Here is a 24,385-nt window from a genome sequence, read left to right on the forward strand (position 1 = left end):
GCCGCCCCCCCTCCGACCATCTCCTTTCCACCCTGCTTCTTCTGGCACTCGTTTGATTGAGTGCCATGCTATTTGGTGGTTCTGGTAAGTCTATCTTCACCTCTTCCCCGCGAGGCCTCTCCACTTCCTCGCAATTTGATGATTCGGTGCTAACGTTGCGCGTTTTCGGAAGTCTATTTACTTTAGGTAGTTTCACGGTCGCTCTCTTCCCTTGATATTTTCTTTCTTTCCTTTTTTTTCGCCCATCATGTCGTCCTCGCCTTCTCTGCGCAAGAGAGGTGGCAAGAAGGATATCCCCGTCATCCCCTCCAATGATGGCTCAGCTCCGGTGGTCGCCTCCGGCAAGCGACACTCGGAATGGGATTACTGGCTGGCCATAATCATTCTGACCGTGCTGGCCTTTGCGACTCGCTTCTGGCGCATTGATTACCCCAACGAGGTGGTTTTCGATGAGGTTCACTTTGGAAAGGTACGCTCCTCGAAGCTCCGCGGCGCTATGTTGTCCGACGAAAAGGGGGATTGGCCGAGCTAACGCAATTGCAATTGCTCTATCTAGTTCGCCTCTTACTATCTCCAACGCATGTACTTCTTCGATGTCCACCCGCCGTTTGGGAAACTACTCTTCGCGTTGATGGGCTGGTTGATTGGATTCGATGGCCATTTCTTCTTTGAGAACATCGGTGACTCGTATATCGAGAACAATGTCCCGTATGTGGCCCTTCGCGCTTTGCCTGCCACCCTTGGTGCCCTGACGATTCCCGTCGTGTTTTTGACCATGTGGGAATCTGGATACTCTCTGCCCGCCTGTGTTCTGGCCGCCGGTCTGATGGTGTTTGACAATGCCCACATTGCCGAGGATCGTCTCATTCTGCTGGACGCGACCCTGGTTCTGAGTATGGCTCTGAGTGTTCTTTGCTACGTCAAATTCTACAAGCTGCGCCATGAGGCATTCGGACGCAAGTGGTGGAAGTGGCTGCTTTTGACTGGATTCTCCCTGAGCTGCGTCATCTCCACCAAGTACGTCGGTGTCTTCACCTTCGTCACCATTGGTGCGGCGGTCCTGGTCGATTTGTGGAATCTTTTGGACATCAATCGCCGCCAGGGTGCTCTTGATATGGTCAGCTTCGGCAAGCACTTTGTTGCTCGTGGCGTTGGCCTTGTTGTCATCCCATTTTTCTTTTATCTCTTCTGGTTCCAGGTTCACTTTGCCATTCTCACCCGTTCCGGACCCGGCGATGATTTCATGTCCCCGGAGTTCCAGGAGACTCTCAGCGACAATGCCATGACTGCCCAGTCAGTCGGTGTACAGTACTTCGATAGCATCACCATGCGCCACAAGGACACTAAGGTTCTCCTCCACAGCCACTACGAGACCTACCCCCTGCGATATGACGATGGCCGTATCTCCAGCCAGGGACAGCAGGTGACTGGATACCCCCACAACGATACCAACAACCTGTGGCAAGTTCTCCCCACCAAGCCCCTGGCGGACGACGGCGAAGCCAAGAGCGTGCAGAATGGAGATGTTATTCAACTCCGCCATGTGGGCACTGACACCTTCCTCCTAACCCACGATGTGGCTTCTCCTTCCTTCCCAACCAACCAGGAGTTCACCACCGTCTCGCAAGAACTGGCCGCCGGCGATCGCCACAACGACACCCTATTCGAGATCCAGATCCAGAACGGCAAGCCGGAGCAAGAGTTCCGCACCTTTGCAAGCTTGTTCAAGCTGGTTCATGTGCCAACCCGAGTTGCCATGTGGACACACACCACCCCCCTTCCCGAATGGGGCTTCAAGCAGGCCGAGATCAACGGCAACAAGAACATCCTGCAATCTAGCAACGTGTGGTTTGCCGAGACCATTGACGGTCTGGAGCCGGATAGCCCCCGCCTGGAGCGCCAGGAGCGCAAGCCCAAGCAGATCTCCTTCCTGCGCAAGTACTTCGAGCTGCAGGGTGCCATGTTCCACCATAACAATGCCCTGACCAGCAGCCACCCCTATGCCACCGAGCCATTCCAGTGGCCCTTCCTGCTCCGCGGTGTGAGCTTCTGGACCAAGAACGACACCCGTGAGCAAATCTACTTCCTCGGTAACCCCATCGGATGGTGGATTGCCAGCAGTCTCCTCGCCGTGTTCGCCGGCATCGTCGGCGCCGACCAGCTATCACTCCGCCGTGGCGTGGACGCTCTCGAAGAAAGTAAGTTCAGACATTAATTGATCGACCCCACTACGACCCGTGAACAATTCACTAACCATTTCTTTTTTCTTTCTTTCAGTTTGGGGCCCCGGTACCCGGTCACGCCTGTACAACAGCACGGGCTTCCTGTTCCTGTGCTGGGCCGCACACTACTTCCCCTTCTGGCTAATGGGCCGGCAACGTTTCCTGCACCACTATCTACCCTCGCACCTAGCTTCGACAATGGTGACTGGTGCGCTGATTGAGTTTATTTTCAATCTGCAGCCACTCGATCCCGACACCGCCGCACCTCCCGCCGATGATCCCTCTGGCAAGGCTAAGGGACGGGTGAGCCGGAGTGTGCGCCGATTCGTCACTGCGAAGGAGCGCATGGGGTGCAAGTCTGTCATTGCGGCCTGGGCGGCTACTACCGTCATTCTTGGCGTTACGATCTGGGGATTTATCTTCTATGCGCCTTTGACTTATGGTACACCCGGTTTGGATGTGGATGGTGTTGTTGCGCGCAAGTGGTTGAATTATGATCTTCACTTTGCTAAATAGATCCACAGAGAGGATTTGGCTTAGGGAGGGTTAGTAGGAGAGGGAGGGGATTTGGATTTGGATTGGATTTGTGATTGTGTGGAGGATAAGTGAGGAGGAAGAAGAGGAGGAGGAGGAAGATTGCGTCAAAACTGAATCTAAGCTAAGCAATCTGTACGATATGTTTTTTGGTCACCCTAATTTGGGATTCGGATAGATGGGACTGGGAAGTGGCGAGGGAGGTGTTGATCGACTCATTTTGTGGATCCTTCGTGAGGGGGTTGCTCCACCATTCCATGTTTTGTAGCGATCTCGAGTTATATTATTCTGTGATTTGTACTACAGTATTTCTTCAAGTTCTGATTTTCTAGTACTCCGTACTCGTACCGTCACTATGTATCTTTATCTCTGGTTGCACCAAGCTTGATGGATGACCCGAATGTGACCGGCGGTGGTACGGTCGAGTCGGCCAATGTGGAGTGAAAGCGGGTGACTGGTGACTATCAAAGGCCGGTATCAGACGATATCCCTGAGACAGAATGGGAATACTAGTACGATCTCAGTATACCTAATTACCTATGCTAGACCGATATAGCTTGCGACTACATTCCTTTCTCGAAAAGGCCCAGAACGTTTTTGAGAATGTGAATTTTTCTCTAGTCGGTATATTTAGTACCGGTAGTGTGTAGTGTATGTATGGATGGATGAATGTGATTGGTTCCCCCTCGCTTAGTAATGTTTATTTTTAGGCCGCAAAGGGCACCACCCCTCGCTATTGATAGAAGAAAGGTTTCACATGGTCTGGCCTGACCAGACGGGGACTATCCGACGCCTGAACATCATTGTGCATACATACTGTACTCAGTGGTGAGTATTATACTGTACTCGCAAACTGTATTAGTATCCTAGTATACTAGTTTCCTGAATATACTGTGTACTGTGTACTGCATTATACAGAGTGTACTGCCTGCACTATCAGCCACAAGAGGCAATAATGCAGGGACTAGACTTTTGATTTTGACTCTCGGCCTTCCCTCAAACGGCTGATTTTTTCCTTTCTCTTCATTCTTGCCTCTACATTCTTCATTCGTTTCAAAAACTTTGCCTCATTCTTCCTGCTCCCAGCTACCCAGCTGTCTAACAGCTACTATCTCCAGTCTCCCGTCCCCGAGAAAGTCCCTGTTGATCCACTCCCCACCTGCTGCTTCCCCATTCCGATCTGACTCGCTCGTCCGTCTCGGGAGTCAATCTTGAGCGGAGCCCAAGTGAAACCGACCTTTACAAGTCTGCTCTGAGGTCTCACACTACTTTCTTTCTTTGGCTGCCGTCCTAATTTTCTCTCTCACTTTCTCCCTCCTCTTCCTGATTACCAACATCCCTCCTCTTCCACCCAAGGGACAATCTTATTCCAACCCAATCCAATCAATCACTCCAATCACTCCAATCGCTCCAAAACTGCCAAGGTGTGTGTGTCGCCTGCATCACCCGATCGCTGTGGATTCTGAATGGGCCTTGATCAGCCGCTAAGGAAACTGTGTTGTGTTGTGGTGTTTCGGGAACTTAACTCCGTGCCAGAAGCTTCCTTTGTGACTGACTCGTTGCAATTCTTTGCCTTTGCCAGCCCATCCCCTGATCAACAACCTCTCCCCACTCGCTGTTTCTTCTGCTCTCCCCTTGCGACCGCCGGCCGATCGTCAATCTCGTTACTAGACACGTCGTTTTTTGCTGGCTGTCAACTTGCATTTGACACATCCAACTCCCCCGAGTCCCTCCCGATAATCCCTCCACTTCTCCGTCCCAGGATCGGCCAAGCAGAACCTTGATGGGCGCACACCACGACGATACCCGGAGCACTCATTAATACATTCGGATTATTCTAAAGCGCTTTCCTTCGTGAGGGCCAATAAGACACTCACAATGCCCATGAAGCTGCCCAAGAGCTTTCAACGACGCAAGTCTTCCGGAAACATCCTGGAAGACGTGGAGACACGCCCGCAGTCCTCTTTCAGGGTCTTCGAACGTCCGGGGCCTCATAGATCGATGACAGAGGGCGCTCCGCTCACCAAACGCATGAGCGAGGGTAATGTAGTGCCATCCATGTTGGAAGATGACAATATCTTCGCGGGTACCGAGCAGCCCCTGGACAAGAACCGGTATGATGAACACCCTCACGCTCGACCTTTGGACTCCCTGAGAATGCGTCTGACCCGGAAACACCATAGTGGTGCAACATACGAGAGTTCGACGTCCACTCGTCTGAGCTCGTCGTCTACCCTTCCTTCCTCCACAGAAATCCCATCCGACGACACCGCATCCCCGCATTCACGAATCCACGATATCCCCGTGCCACCTCCACTTTCCGGAGCCCTACGCGCCGCCGCTGGTAGAACCTTCTCCTTCGGTGGTCGATTCAGTAAGAATTCGAACTCGGGGCCTCCGCCTCCTCCCCGTCATGCAACGCCGCCGGAGGAGACGAGGCAACGGACGGTGTCGGGAAGTACCAACGATACAGCGACTCCGCCAAAACTTCCAGATTCGCACTGGGATCTAGGGGCAGGGTCGGACGATTTTGGAAAGATGTTCGACCAAATAGGAAAAAGGGATAGCGCCATGTTGCGGGACCCCTCCCCTCAACCTCAACGACCTAATCAGGTACGCGGAGGCTCTTAATCTTATCATGCAAGGGATCTATACTAATTGATGATATAGTACTCCTCTTCTCCACCTACGCAAGCCCTTCCAGAGTTTCAAGCCAGCAGGAATGCACGACCCCCGCCTATTAGTACAGACCGCTCAGTTCCCGTCGAGCCCTCCCCTTACTCATGGGACAGTCGTCATTCGAGGCATCATTCCCAGGAAGGCCTTCTTAATGATCAAGATGCCGGTAGAGGAAGGGATACCGGTTCGCCAGCTCAATCCTCCGTCGACACCGTGACTGGATTTCGCAGGCAATCACCCGGCCCCAACCAAGCCCTCGGTGCTACCACATCCCATCGTGCCCTCGAACGCCCCAATAGAAGACAGTCCAATTTCTCGAATTTGCGCCGGAGTGGAGTATACTCTTACGGAGGGGACGCTAGCCCGATTGAAGACGAAGACGCCAACCTGGTCAGAAAATCTCTGCTCTGGACCGAAGGTGGTCCTTCACCCAACGCAACACCTTATCTCGACAAAGGCAAGGCGGCTAGTGCTAGTCCTAGCTACCTAGACCAGGAGCCAGAATCGATGTTCTCAGGTCGCGAATCCCCCGATCCAACTATTGCAGACCATGGCCGTTTGGCCGTTCAGTTCGCTGAAAGCGTGCCCAAGAGAAGTTCCCCGGGAAACAAGGTCATGACCCCATCCCAATTCGAACATTACCGCCAACAGCAAGAACTGCGTCGTTCCAATAGCAACGCGACGAAGAGTGATGATGAATATGTCAATGATGAATTCGATGACGAGGAAGATGAGGCCGAGAAGCAGCGCGAGACGGAGCGACAGCGCAGGAAGCAGGAGGCCCATCTCTCTGTATACCGCCAACAGATGATGAAGGTGACAGGTCAGAAAAGTCCTTCACCGTCACTTCGCCCCGAGATGAGCGGTGCAAGCAGCAGCACCCCCAATCTCAATTCAAACCGCCTTTCCCACCTGGGTGACAAATCCTCCAGCGGCAAAAGCACCGAGGAAGATGACGACGAAGTCCCGCTTGGTATCCTGGCCGCCCACGGGTTCCCTAATCGTAACAGACCACCCACTCGTCTGAACAATGCCAGCTCTAACCCGAACCTTCGCGCCTCATTGCAGCCGTCTTATGCGTCGTCTGCTCACTCCATGCACGGTGCCGACCCTTATAATAGAAACAACTTGCCGGCGTTTGCACGCAACCTGCCGCCAGAGCCCTACGTGGGCGCTGGTCTCAGTTCGGGAGTCTAATCGCGAATCACTCGCATTTGGTGGTGGCTCAGGCTCTGTATATGGAGGTGCATCCTCTCCAGCACCTCCTCCTGGAGGTCTGATTAACGTGATTGCCAATGAGGAGAGGGCTCGAGCCGCCAGGAGAGGTAGCCCGAACACTCAGGCAATGTTCGATCCGATGGGTGGAATGGGAGGTGGTATCCCTCGTCCTTATTCGATGATGCCTCAACAGCAGAGTCAAATCACCCAATCAGAGCAAGCCCAGTTGAACCTCTCCAACCAGATGTCGCAGATGGTGCAGATGCAAATGGACTTCATGCGGAACATGATGGCCATGCAAGGCGGACAAGGCACTCCGCCACCAATGATGCCGGGCATGCAAATGCCTCCCGGTATGGGTATGCCAGGTATGCCAATGCCAGGTATGCCCACCGGTCCCCCATCAATCAGCGGAGGTCGACCCGTCTCCATGCCAAACGCAGCCGGCGGCGCCCAGCCAAACTTCGACCAACGAACCCTCGGCCTACTCGATCCCAACAACATCGCCAATCGCCGCGGTTCTCCCATGCCCAATATGTCCGGGTACCCATTCCCCAACAATAATCCAGGCTACGCCGCCTCCATTGCTCCGTCAGAGCGCAGCAACGCAGGTCTCGCATCCCGCTACCGCCCCGTCTCTGTCATTAATAATGAGAACGAACGGCCCGGAACCTCACCGCATCTGAAAATCTGGAACGATGAAAATCACCTCTCCCCCATGTCCGCGTCTCGCCCACACTCCAGCCTCGCGAAGTCCACGACCATGGCTACCGTCACCGTGCGACCTGTCTCACAAGCGGGCCAGTCTCCGTCGGGCCGTCATCAAGCTCAGTCCGGCTCAGGGGATGAAAATGAGGACGAGGGTTGGGCTGATATGATGAAGAAACGTGATAAAAAGAAGAATAGCTGGAAGATGAAGAGGGCTACTTCTTCCTTTGGCGATTTATTGGGTGCTGTGCATTGAGTGCATTGCATTAACTCCCCCTACCCCTCACACAATCCGTCACCGAAGACAATCCGCCCCCAACCCAAAAAAAGCTCTCGAGCTCGATTGGATTGATACCACCACCAATCACAATCACAGTCAACAATCACGCCCGTCGCGCTGTATAGAAACACCACACCCCATTCTTGATGTTTTTCTCTCATCTCCGCCTCGCCTCGCCTCGCCTCACTCGATATGACATGACATTACATGAAAAACTGCAACTGCAACAGCTCACCATCCATTTCTTACTACACCCATGAATCTGAATACGATCTAGGTATTCCATATGGAATTCTCTATCGACAAGCAACAGTGTCTCGCCTCGTCTCGTCGTGCGGCAGGCTTAGGCAGGCAGACGGGTCCGGGTCTTCTTCCAACTATGAATTATCTATCCACATCGAGGCGGGTGAGGCGCAGCGAAGCCCAGCGAAGCGAACTCTATCAATCATCATTAGTACGAGAACATATGTCCCTCAATATTTCCATATTTCCATAGTTTGTGTTTCTTTTTTTTGTTCCGGCATTGGCGCAGGAATGGCATGGCGTTCGAGTTTATTTATCTTGTTATTTTTTCCCTCGTTTTGTTTGTGTTTTTTCCATCGATGTCGAGTCGAGTCGAATCGAATCTTTTGGATCATTGTCATTGTCATTGTCTTTGCGTCTCGTTCTCTGCATTTCATATTATCCGGGCATTTTATCTTCTCTCACATAATACATTTCGGCCTAGGTCGATTATACTATATCATGATATAATCTTACTAGTAATTTTTATCAGGGCAAGTTCTCCGCGAGTCAACCTCAAGGGTTGTAGGTACCTAGTACTAGTAGAAAGTTCCGATCAATTTGGTGGATTGGGTGGCTATTAGGTAGTGGGTGCATTTACCTGGGCAGGTATATATTTGAAATTACACCAGATCACAAAATTGATCACATATTTGGATTTTGGATGTACGAGTATAAAATTTACTCACGATGAAAGATGAGTCTCTTAAGTTTACAATCATTTCAAAGGTCGCTTCATATTGTTGCCGCTGTTGTCGTATTTGATACTGTGCAGGCGCTGCAGAGGATCGACACTGGGCACAGTTACCTACACAGCCCGCATGCCAATAAAAATGCCTACCGAGATACATAGTACTCAATAATTTATAAAGCAGGAGTTAGACAGTTTTAATACTCAATAATCGCGATGTACCCCTTCAGTCATAGATTCAAGACGTTGAACTACCACAGCCATTTTGGGGTTAGCGCTATCACGTGCCAGTCACGGGGTAATCATCAAATCACGTGTTTGATATCGCGCATCTGTCTTTGATCGCGGCCCCGACACTTTTCAACCCGCAGATCAACTCCGAATCCAACGCCACAAGGCTTTTCGCCAGCTCTATCAAGCTGAACAGCACATCCGTCTCGGCCGAACGAGCTGCGTCTCTACTAGCGGCCATCAACTCAAACCCGAGGCAGCCTTGGCACTTTCACTTTTGAGATTATCAACCGCATCATCGAAGCGGGTCCCTTTTAATCACTAGCAAGCGCTTTATTGGAAACAGCCTTGCTAGAAGTCGTATATCTCGGCCTTCCACATCGAACCACTTGCCTGGTCAATTCGGTTATAAAGCCTATACATTCAAACCAACCCCACGTCGAAAAGAATCACTTTTCGCCTTACATATCATTTTCCACCTTGAAGAATTAAGCTCTCAGCATCATGAACGCGCCGGATCGGTGAGTACTAGTTGATTTATCTGCGTGCTCAATGCTGCCCTTACTTTTTATTTCGCAAATTTGCCCGTTTGGTCATTTTCTTGTTCCTTCCAATTGAATTCGGTGGATTGGCGTGCCTCTCCTCGGTTCCTCGAGGACTGTTGCTGCCCCCCGAAGCCGGCAACCTGGAGCCGTCATGTCAAGGAAGGTGCGATGGAGGGTTGCCTGGCTCCTGGCTTCACTTGCCTCACTTGACTCACTCGCTCCACGGCCACAACCCTCCTCTTCGCACCTTCCATTCTTCTCCCTATTCTGTTCTTACTCATATCATTTGTTTGGGAACGGGACTGTCAACACGATGGATTCTCTTCCCCCCAAATCCCCGGGAATACCTCTCCCACCTCCTCCCATGGCAAACCGCAATTCGGAATTCCCCTTTGAACCCAGCAGCGTCACTTTTGCGCGGGAGCTTGCAGGACGTCCTGCGCGTCCGGTTGGGCGCTGGGCTCCTCCTGGTCTCCAGACTAATGGCGTTGATGTGTCAGTTTCAAGGAAGAGAATCTAATACCCAGACCCTCCCACCCACACCCCGGAATCGTGTCCTTGTCCTTCCCCCGTTGAACTCCATTGAAAACACGATTCATTGCACGTCTGGCTTTGCGTAATGCGCACCTGCTAACATTCCGTCCCAGTTACGAGGCTATTCTGCTCGCGCCTGGCGAGAACAAGATCGATGTCGACATTGACACCCGTAAATTCTCCTGAACCGCCCCGCAGCACTAACACCAAGAACTGAACTGACCTGACTACCAGGTCTCCCCTCCGCTGCAATTTTCACTTTCCACAAGGAAGATCACACCCTCGCCAACATGCTCCGCACCCGTCTGCTGAAGACCTCGCACGTTATCTTCTCTGCTTACCGCGTAAGGCATTCCCATTTCCTTTTTATTTTCAATGTCAAGGAATACCAGGCTGATATCTTGACCAGGTCCCCCACCCTCTTACTCCCAACTTCCAGCTGCGCGTACAGACCGATGGCGAAGTCACCCCGCGCGACGCAGTGATCAATGCCTGCCAAGCCCTGATCAAGGATCTGGGAATTCTGTCTCGAGAATTTACCAAGGAATACGAGTTGCGCAAGATGGCCAATGCGGCTAATCAGCAACAGGCTGCTGTCGAGTAGGGTTGGTAGTCTCGCTTTTTCAGACTCTGGTGCAATGTCGTGAATTTGATTCTTCATCTGGCGCATGGAGCGGCGCTAAGATTTTATTTGCTTTGCTTTTCTTTGATTTTTAGAAGATTTGGAGCTTCCTTTTCTTTTCTTTGTTTTTTTTTCTTCACACACTGGCGAGTCTTGACATGACCTGACCTGACTGGCACGCAGTGGTTCGCACGCTTTAGTCCGAAGTCCGAAGTCCCGGCGAGGACTCTTGATAGTTATGAATGGCGTTTACTCAATGCCGTGTACCTAGAATGGATGCCTCTGCAATAAAAGTCACCTTGTGGAAACGAGAACCTAGTGGCGACCCATCGGCCTGGAAGGGTTGGTTTGACATAAAACCTAATTAAATGGACCGCAAATAATAACAAATCTACTGATAGGGCTCAACCACCGGACGAACAAAAATTTCGGTTGAGATCAATTGTTATCCTTACTGTATCTTTGAAGGATTGTCGGACATTCTGTCGGGAAATTCAACTGGATACCCTTATCAAGGTTCAAATTCACCGACGCCAAGATTATCATCTGCGGGGAATGACCGCTAAGCTATCGGCTTTTTAACTTAAAGCTTATCATTCGGGATTAAATTCATGGGTCTGGCTGTTGATTGGTGATAATCCCACTATAGGAGTCGAGGAATTAGCCTGCGGAGAAAACTGGGGAAATGAGCATCCCATGCGAGGATGAGATCTTCGAAAACTTATAAAGATGGCTTGATTTCCCCCCAGATTTCTCTTCTATCTCTCTATCTCTCACTTCATGGGGTTGTGGAACTTTTGATTAAGAATATTCTCGAAACCTATCATTTTCACACCCTTTGTGTACAATTTGACCAGAATGGAGGTTAATACCGCACCGCCCGTTTACCAGAACGACAAGATTGTAGAGAGAAAGGAAGAGTCTCTTTACGAGGAGGAAGGTCAGCTTAAGCCTGGTGAAGTCCAAGATGCCTTTGGTAACGAGGAAAATGCCGAGATCAAGTACAAAACATTGAAGTGGTGGTACGTATCCAATGAAGCAAGGTCTTGAACGCATTGAAAAAAAGAGGGATTCTAACGCGACATCTAACTCTAAGGCAATGTGGTCTGCTCATGATATGCGAGTCAGTGTCGCTGGGTGTGCTCTCACTACCCTCTGCTATGGCAATACTGGGCATAGTCCCCGGCGTTATCTTGATCATTGGTCTTGGGCTTCTCGCAACCTACACTGGCTATAACATTGGCCTATTTCGAGAACGGTACCCACACATTCAGAACCTAGGTGATGCCGGAGAGATATTACTTGGCAAGTTCGGTCGCGAGCTCTTCGGTACTGGTCAATTTCTCTTCTGTCTCTTCATTATGGGAAGCCATATCCTCACCTTCCGTATTATGATGAATACTGTCACCAACCACGCCACCTGCTCTATACTATTTAGTATAATTGGCATGGTCATTTCTATCGTCCTCTGCCTGCCACGTACTATGAAAGGCATGATCTGGATGTCCTTCGTCTCATTCCTCAGTATATTGACCGCTGTCATGATCACCATGATTTCCGTCGGAATCGAAAGCCCCCCCTGGTACTATTATCCAGGCCACCACAGAGACAACCCTCTACACAGGCTTCCAAGCCGTCTCAAATATCGTTTTCGCCTACTGCGCCCACGTCGCCTTCTTCGGTCTAATCGCGGAGATGGAAACACCCCAAAACTTCAAAAAGTCTCTCTTCATGCTCCAAGGCTTTGAGATTTGCCTCTATCTCACCGTCGCCATCGTCGTCTACTTCTACATCGGAACCGAAGTGACATCCCCGGCCTTCAACTCCGCCGGCCCACTAATGAGCAAAATAGCCTTCGGAATCGCCATCCCAACAATAATCGGCGCCGGCGTCGTCAATGGCCACATCGGTCTCAAATATATCTACTTCCGCATCTGCACGAACATGAAGTCCGATCTCCTTCACCAGCGTAATAAGCGCTCTGTCGGTCTTTGGGTCGGTCTCGGTATCTCTTGTTGGACTGTTGCGTGGATTATTGCCGAAGCTATCCCCGTCTTCAGTGATTTGAATGGATTGATTAGCGCTCTCTTTGCTAGTTGGTTTAGTTATGGTCTCTCGGGTGTTTATTGGTTGCATCTTAATTATGGTCAGTGGACTGCTTCGCCGAGGAAGATTGCTCTTATGGTTTTGAATATGGCTATCGCTTGCTTTGGTCTTATTCTTTGTGTGCTTGGGCTGTATGCTTCTGGTACGGCTATTAGTGCCAATTCCAATAGCAACAGCTTTACCTGCAAGAATACTGATACTTAGGTTACACCGAGTCCTTTGCTTTGTCTTTTTATGAACATGGTCTTTGATAGACCTGGTTGATATGGATGTTGGCCAATAATGGCATTGAAATACCCTACTTGTACAATTATTAGAGTTAGGCAAATATTCCAAAACACTTGAATATAAAGTATTCAACTCATTTAACGCAAGTAATACCTATTCTATACAATACTCAGTGTAGTATACTATAGTCTATGCTGTCCATGCTGTGCTATTTTTGGTGGACCGTGAACCCCTGACTAATCAGCCGGGCGGGCCTCCGCGTCCCTGCGACGGCGTCATTTACGTTGCTCCTGACACCCACCCCCTCTACATTCATTCATTCTTCGCATCAATCTCTCATCGGTTCTTCTGCATCTGTTTTGTCCATGCGAGCGCCGTGTCTATAATGTTCTCCTCGTCGAATTCCTTCGTCGGCGGTGGTGCTGGTGGCCGACCCGGCCAGGCACCATTCATGCAACAGCAACAGCAGCAGCAGCAACCCCAATACTCGCAATTCCCTCAGGGACAACAGCAGCAACCGATGCAGCCCCAAGCAACGGGATTCGCGCCCCAGCCGACCGGTTTCGCCGGCCAGCCCTCACCGTTTGGTAATGCGCAGCTCCAACCTCAGCCCACTGGATTCCCCGCGGGACAACAGCTCCAGCCGCAGTTCACTGGGTACCCCGGACAGCCCCAACAGCCCCAACAACCCCAGCCGACGGGCTTCCAGCCTCAATATACCGGATTCCAACCCCAAAACCAGACCCAGTCACAGCCGCCTGTGCCGCCCGTGCCACCCATCCCGCAACAGCACCTCGCTCAAGCGACTGGCCTCCCTAATCGGCCCAAGACCTCGAGCGAGATCGCGAGCTCCTTCCAAGATACCGGCGCCTCTGGCCCCCCTCCTCAAGTGCCGCCGAAGAATGGCGCCCGCATCCCAAGCATCCGACTGTCGTTCATTACCGCCCAGGACCAGGCCAAGTTCGAGCAGCTGTTCAAGTCTGCCGTCACCGATAGCAAAACAATGGATGGCGACAAAGCGAGGGATCTCCTGATGCGCTCTAAGCTGACGGGTACTGATCTTTCCAAGATCTGGGTTCTGTCAGACTCTACCAAGTCCGGCCAGCTCTTCTTCCCTGAATTCGCATTGGCAATGTATCTATGTAATCTGCGCCTGACTGGCCGTGAGCTGCCCTCCGCATTGCCCGATACCATCAAGAACGAGGTCTCGAGCATGGTTGACATCATCTCGTTCGATGTCCCCGACACGCAGCCCCAGCCGGCCCAGCGTACTAATGTTCCTAATTTCGATGGTTCTGTGCTCCAGAACAATTCCACACCCCCTATAGTCCAGCAGCCTCAGCCTCAACAACCAAGCAACACACAGCTCTTGAACCAACTCACTGCGCAACCCACTGGCTTCTTCAATCAGCAGGCTGGCATGCAGCCTCAGCAAACCGGTTTCCCAGGCCAAAACCAGTCGCAATTCCTTCAGGCTCAGCAGACTGGATTCATGGCCAACCCGCAAGCCACAGGATATAGTGGTCCCCGACCTCCAATGCCGCCTATGCCTACTGGCTTCGCCTCCAACCTGAGCCCTGCCCAGACTGGCGGTCTACAGGCGCAACCGACGGGTATCCCTGGACAGTGGGGTTTCATTAACACGCCCGCGCAGGGTCTCCCTAATATCGAGGCCATGAAGCAGCAACTCATGCCCCAACCCGGCCGTGAAGGTGGCTTTACTACCACCAATCTTTCCGGAAATGCTAAAGTTGCCTGGGCTATTACCAAGGAGGAAAAGAAGATCTATGACGATCTCTTCCGCGCCTGGGATGGTTTCCGAAAGGGCTTCATCAGTGGCGAGACTGCTATTGAGATCATGGGGCAGAGTGGTTTGAACCGAAACGACCTCGAGCGGATTTGGACTTTGGCCGATCCTACCAACCGTGGACGTCTCAACATGGACGAGTTCGCCGTGGGAATGCACTTGATCTACCGAGCTCTGAACGGATATCCCGTTCCTGCTCGCCTGCCCCCCGAGCTCATCCCCCCCATCTACTAGGCACCTGAATGATTCCATCGGCACAGTCAAGTCGCTTCTGTCTCAAGATGCCGAGACCCGGAAGACCACCGGGGCATTTTTGCAGCCTCAAAAGACGGGAGTCAGCTACTTGAAGGACCACTCCTTCCGCGGCGGTCCCAATAACCAATCTGGAGCCAGTCGCAAGGACGCGACCATGTTTAAGAACAATGATTCTGCAGGCGGCTACCGTTCAAGCGCCCGTCGCCGTGTTGGTAACGACGCTCGCACACCATCCCCGGCTCCTTCTTCCCAAACCTCCGAGGGCGACGATCTCAGTCCTGACCAGCTGCGAAAAAAGATTCGCGAAGCTAAGATTATGCTTGATGCTGTTGACTTCCAAGACGAAAACCGTGCTGAGGATGATGATGTCCATGATCGTCGGGACCGCCGTGAAGCAGAGAGCCTTATGGAACGGATTCGTCGCGTGCAAGACGATATTGACACCCATCCAAATGCTAGCTTCCGTCAACTTGACAGTGGGGCCGAGCGCAGATCCCTCCGTCGTCAGCTTCAAGGCTATGAAGACCAGGTTCCGCAGGCCGCTTCCGATGTTCGACGTATTGAACGGGAGATTGCTGAGGCCAAGCTTGAACTTTTCCGTCTCAAAGATGCCAAGGCGCACCCCAGCAGCGCTGGTAACATTGTTGGTACTGGACCTGGCGGTGCGATTACCGAGGCAGATCGGATCAAGGCTCGCGCCCGCGCGCGTATGCAGGCTCGTGCTGCTGAACTGTCAGGACGTCCTGCTCCCGCCGCGGAGGGTGATGACGGCGAGGCTGCTCGTCGCTTGGAGAGCGAGAGCGCCGACGTGAAGGCCGAGCGAGAGCGTAACGACGTTATGACCCGTGACGTGGAGGAAAGTGTTCGGGAGTTTACCCGCAGCCTTGAGGACAGTCTCCGCGACGAAGGCGAGAATTCCACGCGCGAACACGAGAAGCGCCGTTGGGAGGATGCCCTTGGCGTGGAGGATATCATTCGTGACTTCATCTACGATTTGAGCCGCAACAGCAAGACCGCGCATGTGCGCAAGGATGAGTAAGTGTAAACCCTATCGATTCTTTACATAAATATGTTAACATTATGCCCAGCCGTGAGCGCTCAACCCAAGAGCAGCGCCGCGCCCCTGCTGCCGAGGAGGCACCGGCTCGTCCTTCTATGCCTCAATCTACCGACTCCTCAAGCTCTGTACCCGGAAACACACACGAGGACCGCGTTGCCGCTGCCAGGGAACGTGCGCAGAAGCGTATTGCCGAGCGCATGGCTGCTGCTGGCTTGAAGCCTGCCAGCTCCGAAGAGACCCTTGTGCAACGCCAGGAGCGGGAAAAGAAAGAGCGCGAGGAGCGCGTTCGACGTGCCGAGGAGGAAGATGCTAAGCGGGAGCAAGAGAGATCACGCCGTTTAGCTGAGGAGAAGGGCGGTTCTGCATCCGCAGCTGCTGCCCCCAAGACGGCGGGCAAGAAGCCCCCACCGGCTCCTCCTACTCGCAGAGCTCGGACCGATAGTGCCGGTCAAGCTGACTCGAAGAAGGCGGATGAGGTTGCCAAGGAACATGCTGTTCGTGAGCAGGCCATTAAGGAAGAACAGGAAGCCCAGGAGGCAGAGACCAAGCGTCTTGAGTAAGTATATTCGAGTGAACCTTCTATATCGGTATATCTTGTACTAATTTGATACTAGGGGTGAGGCCCAGTCGCACGAGGACGAGTTCGAGAAAGAGAAGGAAGCCCAAGCTGCCCGACTCCGTGCTCTCGAGGAGCAAGTCCGACAGGGCAAGGTGAAGAAGCAAGAGGAGAAGCGCCGCAAGGCAGAAGCTGCACGCGAAGCCAAGGACAACGAAGCTCGTCTTGCAGCCCAGCGTGCCGAAATCGAGGCTGCCAAGGAGCGTGAGCGGCAATTGCAGCTCGAACTCGAGGGCATTGACGATGAGAGCTCTTCAGATGACGAGGGCCCTGAGGATATCACTCCTCAGCACAGCACTCCCACCCAGAGCCAGGTTCTGAATGCGCCGCCACCCGTTCCTACAATCTCTATCCCCGAGCCCCCCGCGCAAGAAATCGAGAAGGCCTTCAGCCCTGAGCAGCAGCCTACATCCCCTGAGAGCACTCGCTCCCAGCCAGCAGCTACCCCGGATGCCGAGTCCAAGAACCCCTACTACAAGTCCTTGGGCCAGAGCCAGCCTCCTGCAGACTCGACCTCACCTCCTGCAGCCCAGTCCACGAATCCCTTCCACCGCCTCCAGCAACAAGAAGCCATCAAGCCAACCTTCACCGGTGCCGGTCCCCTGGAGCGCAAGAGCCGTGTTCGCCCCGAGGAAGACGATGACTGGTCCGCCGCCGGCTCCGACGCAGACTCATCCGACGACGAGGATGAGCGCCCAGGAGGCGGTAGTGCCAAACAGCTTGCTAGCATCTTGTTCGGTACCATGGCCCCTCCCCGTCCTCTAAGCGCCATGGACGAAGACAAGCCCTCTTCCGAATACACCACACCGGTCCAAGAGAGCCCTATCGCTCCTCCTCCCCCTCCCCCCGCACCCGCAGCTGTCCCCGAGCCAGCCAGTGACGATGTCTCATCTCCTGTCGCACCAGCTGGTCTTCCTCCCCCTCCTCCACCACCGCCTCCTCCTCCTCCTCCCCCAGGCATGGGCTCTGCACCCGCAGCACCGCCCCCACCACCCCCCCTCTGGTGCCCCTGGTGCTCCACCCCCACCTCCCCCTGCAGCAGCAGCCCCTCCGCCCCCACCCCCTGCCGCGGCTGGAGCTGGAGGTGACAACCGCTCAGCTTTGCTAGCTTCTATCCAGGCCGGAATGGGGTTGAAGAAGACGAAGACAAACGACCGCAGCACTAGCTCATCTGCTGGTCGCGTGTTGTAAGTTTCGTTGTGGAGGCAGTCATAATCGAACCTTTGGAACATAGTTGTACAGAGAGAAGGCTAGTTGGGAGTCTGGACTTGTTATATTTTTCGTGGAATTGAAGGATTATCGATCGGGTCAGATCATCCAATTCAAACTCAAACTCAAATTCAGGTTCAGGTTCAGACTTGGTGCTGGGTAGTTAGTTATATCCATGGATGTTATGCGTGCGTTGGTGGTAGTTGACTCTTTATGTAATTCTTCACAATACTTATTGGTTGCTTTTTTTGCTCTCACTGCTTATAATTGCCCAGGTGTTCTGTGCCAGTGCGTTCCTAGTAGTACTTTCCAAAGGTTGTAAGCTGAAGAGGTACCCATCCATGGCCAAAACGGTTCTGCATCCATTAAACAAGAAAATGACAGTTCAATTCATGTCCAGTTTTGTCAAAAGACTGCAACCTTGACACAGGATATAACCCAGATACACCTTGTAAACAGATATCCAAATCCCTTCCCCCCCCCCCCCCGCGGAAGTCTTGGTCAACAGACATGAATGTTATCACAATTTGACGAGAACTGGCTTGAAGAATGTATACAACAGCGCCCTACATCGCCTTCCATGTTGGAAACAGAGATGCTTTTTCAACCCCTACTCACATGATACTGCCCAAGAAGATATTGTCACACTTCTTGTACCTACCCGTAATAATATAAGCTCCTTTTTATAGATTGTCTCTTTCTGTCTATGCTCCTGTCACCCTTTCTCTCTCTTATCTCGACCTGCCCGTGCCGACCAGGCTGCCTTGAGCTTCCCCGTCTTACTAATTAACTTTCAATAGGTATGCTCTAGTGATCAACGCTATGTTATATCCCTTCCTATCGCTGCCATAGCCGACAGCATTTATTGGAAAACATGCTCCACTTGGATCGATTACTATATTGATCACCATGTCGATCTTTATGTCGATCACTCACCAAACAGCAAAACCGCCCTACGTCAAATGCTTTATAGAGTAACTACCTATTTTCATAAACCCACACGGCCCGGCTGTTCGTTATGCGTACAGTGCACCTCAATGCAAGCTTTGGTAAACATTTAAGCAAGATCCATCGATATGGTATTGGTCTCAGAGCATTCTCATCCTTAAGCCAAGTTACAAGGAGTGATCGGCATTTTATTATGAGAAGCTATTTTCTGTTTCAGCTACGCCACCAAGCAATAATCGTCGGTAGAGTTTCGAAAATAACTTAGAAAGTATGGACTCTGCGGCAGGCCTCTAGGTATAAAGAGGACATACTTCCTCCCAGTTCTTTACAAAAGTTAATCATCTGTTCCCTAGTCAATTACCTGTCTGCGTCTTGGAAATTGGACAAAATATGAAGATTTTTACCTTCCTCTTTACGGTCATGTTTACGGCCATGGTGGTTGCCGTGCCTGTCCAAGAGCTTAATACTCGGTTGGCCCAACAGGAGGATGACGGAGTAAGTGATCGAAGAGCTCTAAAATATAGGGTTTAAAGGATAGAAGCTAATCTAAATTACATATGAATAGAAGAACAAAGACTTTTGTTACGAATGCAATTGTATTGTGGTAAGTGATTCACTCGGGGAAAAAAACTCAAGAACCTGGGGCTGATCAAGATGGGATATCAACAGCAAGCTCTCTCCAGGAAGTGTCGAGCGTGCAAAAAATGCAAATTTGTCTATTCCCGACCCCTTTTCGGGCTCTTCGATCCTTAATAGAGCCAGCGACTTTATTACCTGTGAAATGGGGCATTGTGCGGGACCCTCAACGAATTGGGGAGAGGCAGGTGCATTTGGGAAAGAATGAGGGGAGGCGGGAAGGGTCGAAGGGAAACACATCAACCAGCCAGCTAGTCTCAGGAAACAGACTTTTTCCCCTTCACACTCTCCTAGGCCTCCTCTCCAAGTAGACACGGTGCCCAGGTCTCCTTAGCCAGCCTAATCACTCACTGAGAGCTTCACCAGAGTGTCGGTACAGTTCCTAGGAGCTATTGTTTAATTCATCCTTTCAATGTGGTTACTTACTCATTTTAGTGGCCAGGAAAATGAGGAGACCAGCGTCTACGTATCTTTTCCACCGCTTTTCCTCCTTTCATGGATATGATTAGACACTTTGACTGTCAGACCCCACAATCTCGTATATGCAAGCCGGAGGGCGTGGTGATTTTAGGGAATGTGGGTGGAAGGGGGTGGTATACCAAAAGACAGTACAGCCGAGGGTAGCGGAGTATGTGGCCTTTGCAGAAGAACGAGCTAGACAAGATCTAGACAGAATCACAGGTCCTCTACCTGTCAACAAAAATTCCCAAGCATATCCTAAGCCCGCAACGAAAGTTGGTGAAGGTGTTCATGGCGACAAACCGCTCGCTGTGAATGATATACCCCAAGGCGGAAAATACTCCTAAGGGCTCCAATAAAAGCGAGGAAGACAAGGGTCAGATGAACCGCAAAAAGAAGAAGTCTGGAAATCATAAATTATTATCTAGTCCACGTCGTCCTCGGAAATGTGGACAATGCCTGGGTATTGTGAATGGAGTCGGGAATCCAAATGAATCGTGTCGCTGTGGCTACAATTAGCGTGGTGTTCTTTATTAGGCTACGTCGCGTGTAGTGAAGTTGGAATTGTGAGTGGATTCTCGAATGGGTCAATCAGTTGCAAAATACTGCTAGACTCGACTGAGTTTGTGTAAGCCTCTACAGTGGATGGATGGATGGATCATGGTTTCATTTACGCTAACCCCTAATCACTATTCGGACACCCCCCGGGTCTAATTAGGAGCATGGTATATGTAATACTAAGGATTGAGTGGTCAGAATTACACTATTACCACAAAAACGTTTGAACATGGTGGTTTGAACATGGTGGTTTGAAAATAGTGGCCGGCATGCGACCACAAGGAATAGCCAAGCTAACTTGAATATAATGAATGCTATAGACTCCACATCACTTCTCACAATGAATGGAAAAATGAAAATGAAAAAGACATGATAGAGCCGAAGGAAAAAAGATGACTATGCATGATCTCGTCAAATCAACGACACCACATGAGCTTGAGGGCAAAACCCAAACCTGCATGCACGCAAACAGCAGAAAAGCGGAGTGTGAGTGTGAGTATGAGTATGAGTCTTTATGTTAACTCCGCAATCACATTGCCAATGGTACTAATACACCAAACAACAATAAGCCCCCACCCAATCCTCTTATCCATGCGCCAACCATTCAGCGGAACGACGATCAAAAGACCGACCAGAACAACAAGCAAGGTAGCACCACTGATAACCAAGACCTTGGAGATTTCAATCTCGTAAGAGGTTTCCACAGCAGTGATGCCGCCCCCACTCCCGCCAGCAAAGATCTCGTCACGGCGGGACGGAGTACCTGATCGATTGACAGTCATGTATAACCCGCCCAGACCGATACCGAGTAGGATGTTGAGCATGGGTCCGCCGAAGCAGGCGCTCAGAGCCATGACGGGATATCCGAGTCTTGCGACTGTGATGTCGGCGACGAGGTCGCCGAGGGAATTACCGACGGCGAAGACGGTTAGGCCGAGGAGGGAGTCTGAGATGTCGAGGATTACGCCGATGGTTTTGAGGAGGGAGACGACTTCTGTGGCTATTGTTGCGATCCAGGATATTGCGACTAGGAAGCCGAGCATGGAGAGGACGGGTCTCCATGAGTGTGGGAGAGGTTGTGGGTGTGGTTCTAGTTCTGGGGCGGTAGAATCGTGCTGCTGCTCTGAGTGGTTTGTTCGGGAGAGTCGATTATATGGGCGACTGCGTGTCGTGATGATTAGGAGTGCGAGACAGATGAAAGAGAAGAGCAGAGATATCAGGGCTGGGAGGATGAAGTTGCGTGGATTGAGGGACGTGTCTGCGGTAGTCCAGGCAATCAGGGCGAAGAAGAATGGGCCCGTGAACAGTTGAATTGAGACCAGCCAGCGGTTCCAGTCCTTGACGGACGTTACAGAGTCAATTGCTGGAGGCGGGGGTGCTGCTGGCAGCTCCGAGTCCCAGCGGGGTCGCCTGTAAGAGTCGTCATGTGAATGTTTGTGCGGATGAGGATGTGTCGTTGTTATCCCGGGAATAGAATCATTATGACCATGTCCCATGGGATGGATGGTAGGACTGTCCGCTGGTAGTCTTATTCTTGGAGCAGGTCCATCAGTATCGACTTGTTCGATGACCACCGCCGGTATTGGGTCTGGTTCGTCATATTCTGAAGCCTGGGGCTCGACGACTGGCACAGTGATTGTTAGGAGAAACACGCTTGGCGCAGCAACTATCCCTAGAAAACGTCCCATGATGCTTCTGCCTTTCCAGCCAGCCAGTGTTGGGAAAAGTGTACATGCAAGTTGCTGAGGGGGAGGTAAGACAGAATCAGGCCACCATTTTCTCAACCGACATGAAGAGCTATCCGTGAGCCTATCGTCAAAGGGATCATGAACAAGGAGCTGTTCTGCTGGACTGGCCACTGGATTGGGTAGACGGATACTGGGTGCGCGCGATGACGGAGCTGAAGTGTCGTCGACATATATCGGGAACGGGGCCGAAGGACTTTCTAAGACGGCCATGGATTGATAGCTGCGGCTGGTGCCTCGTGGCGACACTGCTTGTGGCGATCGGTCATGAGTCATGCTTGATTGATAGTTGGGAGAGCTGAAAGCGGCTGGTGGAGCTAGTAGGTCGGGTGTTTGGGGAGCATCCGCGGCAACGGGGCTTCCGCTTGGCGATGCCTGTGTAGATGCCGAGGGAGAGAGCGTTATTGCCAAATTCGTATCGATTCGAGGTGGCTGCACAGATTGTCGAGTGGGCACCTCCTCAGAAGGCCGTCTAATAGTAAGCTGTGGTACCTCCTCTTGATAACGACCTAGCACACTGGGGTCCAGTTCAACTCTATCAGCATCATTGGCTGACACTGCTCGAGCCCTAGAGCCTTCCGCGCTATGCGGCGACAGGCGGTCATTAGGCGCAGAGGGCCGGGTAGCACGAGGATGAGATGCTACAGATCTAGTGTCCCAAGACTGAGCAGACGAATTGCCTTCGTCCGAATAGCTGCCCAGGCTGCTTGTCGCCCCGTGTCTGATATTTCTCGATTTCTCAAGCGAGTGCAGCACGGATTGAAATTCCAGCGCACCAACAAGACTTGCTCGGATCGGATTCATAGTGTTTCGTCTCGATCGATACTGAGGTCGATAAACGTGCATATTGTCTCGAATCTCGGCTAAATACCGGTTGCGGGTTTCGTCGTCCTCCTCGTCCTCCTCCTTCCAACTGGGGGGTTCTCTCGGCGCGTTCCAGTAGATCAAAGTCATCAGTGGATGCACCGCGGAGAAGAGCCCGAGACTCGCGTGACTCTGATGCAACGCCTGGATCATCGTCATCCAAAGGTTGCTCGTACTCCAGCTCCTGGTTGTCAGGGATATGGAAATGTGTCCGTGCTGCCATGTCCCTTTCGTGACGTTTTCGACGCCGAACCAGATACCAGTGCCATGTCACAACCATAAAAACGTAGAAGGCATATAGAGCAACCATTGCAGCCGATTCCCAAACATGAAGCCGTCCATCGGCTAGCAAAAACATGCTGAAGGTGACGGCGATCACGAAATAACCAACATCCCGGACAAAGCTCCTTCGCGCGACCTTGAAGGGGCGAACTAGAGCCATGGAGCCGGCCACGACAGTAGTGATGAAACTTGCAGCTCCGATTAATTCGCCAATGGCTAGGCTGCCACTATTCGAGCGCATGGCGGCGAAGGTTGAGAAAACATCGGGACTTCCATTGCCGAATGCGAGGAAAGTAACGCCCGTGAGACTCTCGCTCAAGCCCAGAATGCTCGCCAGTGTACTCAAGTCGATACATAAAAAATCACTAGCAGCGATTCCGATGGTACTGAAGAGGAGCGATAACCAGAGGATCAAGATGAGAAACGCAAGCGGTTTTGCATTCGGGAGGGCGCAGTAGTATAGCTGTAAATAAGAGAATAGGCCATCTTGGTGATCTGGGCAATTGTCACGGACATATGCGCATTGATCTTTGACTTCACGTACGAGACGACACTATATCCAAGTCACACAGTGTAAGAATTAGCTTTCAAGTGGCCTAGGGAGAGGCTGGTAATACGGGATTGTTGTCATACCTCTGGCTCGTTATCGCGCTTGAGAAGAAGTGTGCCCGCTGTAGTACGATCGGCTTGACCTTTTCCAACCCATGCAATAAGCAAGCTCAATATTGTCAGTGTTGTAAAAACGGCTATCGAAGTGTAAAACGGCCGTACAGAGTACCGAGGCACTTTGCGGGCCGGCCGCAGGAAGAAGGGTGGTGACTGGAGCATTATGGCCACGGACACTGCTGCATTGTGAGCCGATGAAACCCTGGAGTAGTCCTTGACCCGCAGTTTATGCAGAGAAAGCGAAGCAGCAAGTTATTTGAGTCGCGTGTACCCCCTCCATTGACCCGGTATGAACGTGAGGAGCTGCCAATGCGGTGAGCTTGGTGATGTCAGCCTGCACAGCGAAGAGTGGGCCAATGCACTCACTCTCTATTGCATTTTGGGTTTCTGCAAAGCCACC

The 24,385-nt window shown here is 51.8% G+C and overlaps 7 protein-coding genes across 7 annotated transcripts; 6 read left to right on the forward strand and 1 right to left on the reverse strand.

Annotated features, from left to right (window-relative positions):
* Nucleotides 1–247: 247 nt before the first annotated feature.
* On the forward strand, nucleotides 248–2,738 carry pmt4 (dolichyl-phosphate-mannose-protein mannosyltransferase; the record flags this gene model as incomplete). The annotated part of the gene is made up of 3 exons (XM_057268204.1): nucleotides 248–469; nucleotides 557–2,198; nucleotides 2,278–2,738. The coding sequence occupies 3 exons, from the start codon at nucleotides 248–250 to the stop codon at nucleotides 2,736–2,738; spliced, it is 2,325 nt and encodes a 774-aa protein (XP_057118881.1).
* A 1,896-nt stretch (nucleotides 2,739–4,634) lies between these two features.
* N7481_008986 (uncharacterized protein) lies at nucleotides 4,635–7,617 on the forward strand (the record flags this gene model as incomplete). Its single annotated transcript, XM_057268205.1, has 3 exons — nucleotides 4,635–5,369; nucleotides 5,427–6,618; nucleotides 6,665–7,617. 3 exons carry the CDS (start codon nucleotides 4,635–4,637, stop codon nucleotides 7,615–7,617), a joined length of 2,880 nt encoding a protein of 959 aa, XP_057118882.1.
* Nucleotides 7,618–9,754: 2,137 nt separating this feature from the next.
* N7481_008987 (DNA-directed RNA polymerase II core subunit RPB11) lies at nucleotides 9,755–10,528 on the forward strand (the record flags this gene model as incomplete). Its single annotated transcript, XM_057268206.1, has 4 exons — nucleotides 9,755–9,885; nucleotides 10,038–10,096; nucleotides 10,159–10,268; nucleotides 10,334–10,528. The coding sequence occupies 4 exons, from the start codon at nucleotides 9,755–9,757 to the stop codon at nucleotides 10,526–10,528; spliced, it is 495 nt and encodes a 164-aa protein (XP_057118883.1).
* An 876-nt stretch (nucleotides 10,529–11,404) lies between these two features.
* Nucleotides 11,405–12,856, forward strand: N7481_008988 (Amino acid transporter transmembrane; the record flags this gene model as incomplete). Its single annotated transcript, XM_057268207.1, has 3 exons — nucleotides 11,405–11,568; nucleotides 11,643–12,025; nucleotides 12,120–12,856. 3 exons carry the CDS (start codon nucleotides 11,405–11,407, stop codon nucleotides 12,854–12,856), a joined length of 1,284 nt encoding a protein of 427 aa, XP_057118884.1.
* A 409-nt stretch (nucleotides 12,857–13,265) lies between these two features.
* pan1 (actin cytoskeleton-regulatory complex protein PAN1) lies at nucleotides 13,266–15,981 on the forward strand (the record flags this gene model as incomplete). Its single annotated transcript, XM_057268208.1, has 2 exons — nucleotides 13,266–14,827; nucleotides 14,922–15,981. 2 exons carry the CDS (start codon nucleotides 13,266–13,268, stop codon nucleotides 15,979–15,981), a joined length of 2,622 nt encoding a protein of 873 aa, XP_057118885.1.
* A 41-nt stretch (nucleotides 15,982–16,022) lies between these two features.
* N7481_008990 (uncharacterized protein) lies at nucleotides 16,023–17,706 on the forward strand (the record flags this gene model as incomplete). The annotated part of the gene is made up of 2 exons (XM_057268209.1): nucleotides 16,023–16,558; nucleotides 16,617–17,706. 2 exons carry the CDS (start codon nucleotides 16,023–16,025, stop codon nucleotides 17,704–17,706), a joined length of 1,626 nt encoding a protein of 541 aa, XP_057118886.1.
* A 3,234-nt stretch (nucleotides 17,707–20,940) lies between these two features.
* On the reverse strand, nucleotides 20,941–24,147 carry N7481_008991 (sodium/calcium exchanger protein; the record flags this gene model as incomplete). Its single annotated transcript, XM_057268210.1, has 3 exons — nucleotides 20,941–23,086; nucleotides 23,169–23,872; nucleotides 23,953–24,147. The coding sequence occupies 3 exons, from the start codon at nucleotides 24,145–24,147 to the stop codon at nucleotides 20,941–20,943; spliced, it is 3,045 nt and encodes a 1,014-aa protein (XP_057118887.1).
* Nucleotides 24,148–24,385: the final 238 nt, after the last annotated feature.

The sequence above is a fragment of the Penicillium waksmanii genome (genome assembly GCF_028829765.1).
Source record: "Penicillium waksmanii strain IBT 27052 chromosome Unknown utg000008l:1.0-5622682.0:1.0-5626561.0, whole genome shotgun sequence".
NCBI lineage: Eukaryota > Fungi > Ascomycota > Eurotiomycetes > Eurotiales > Aspergillaceae > Penicillium > Penicillium waksmanii.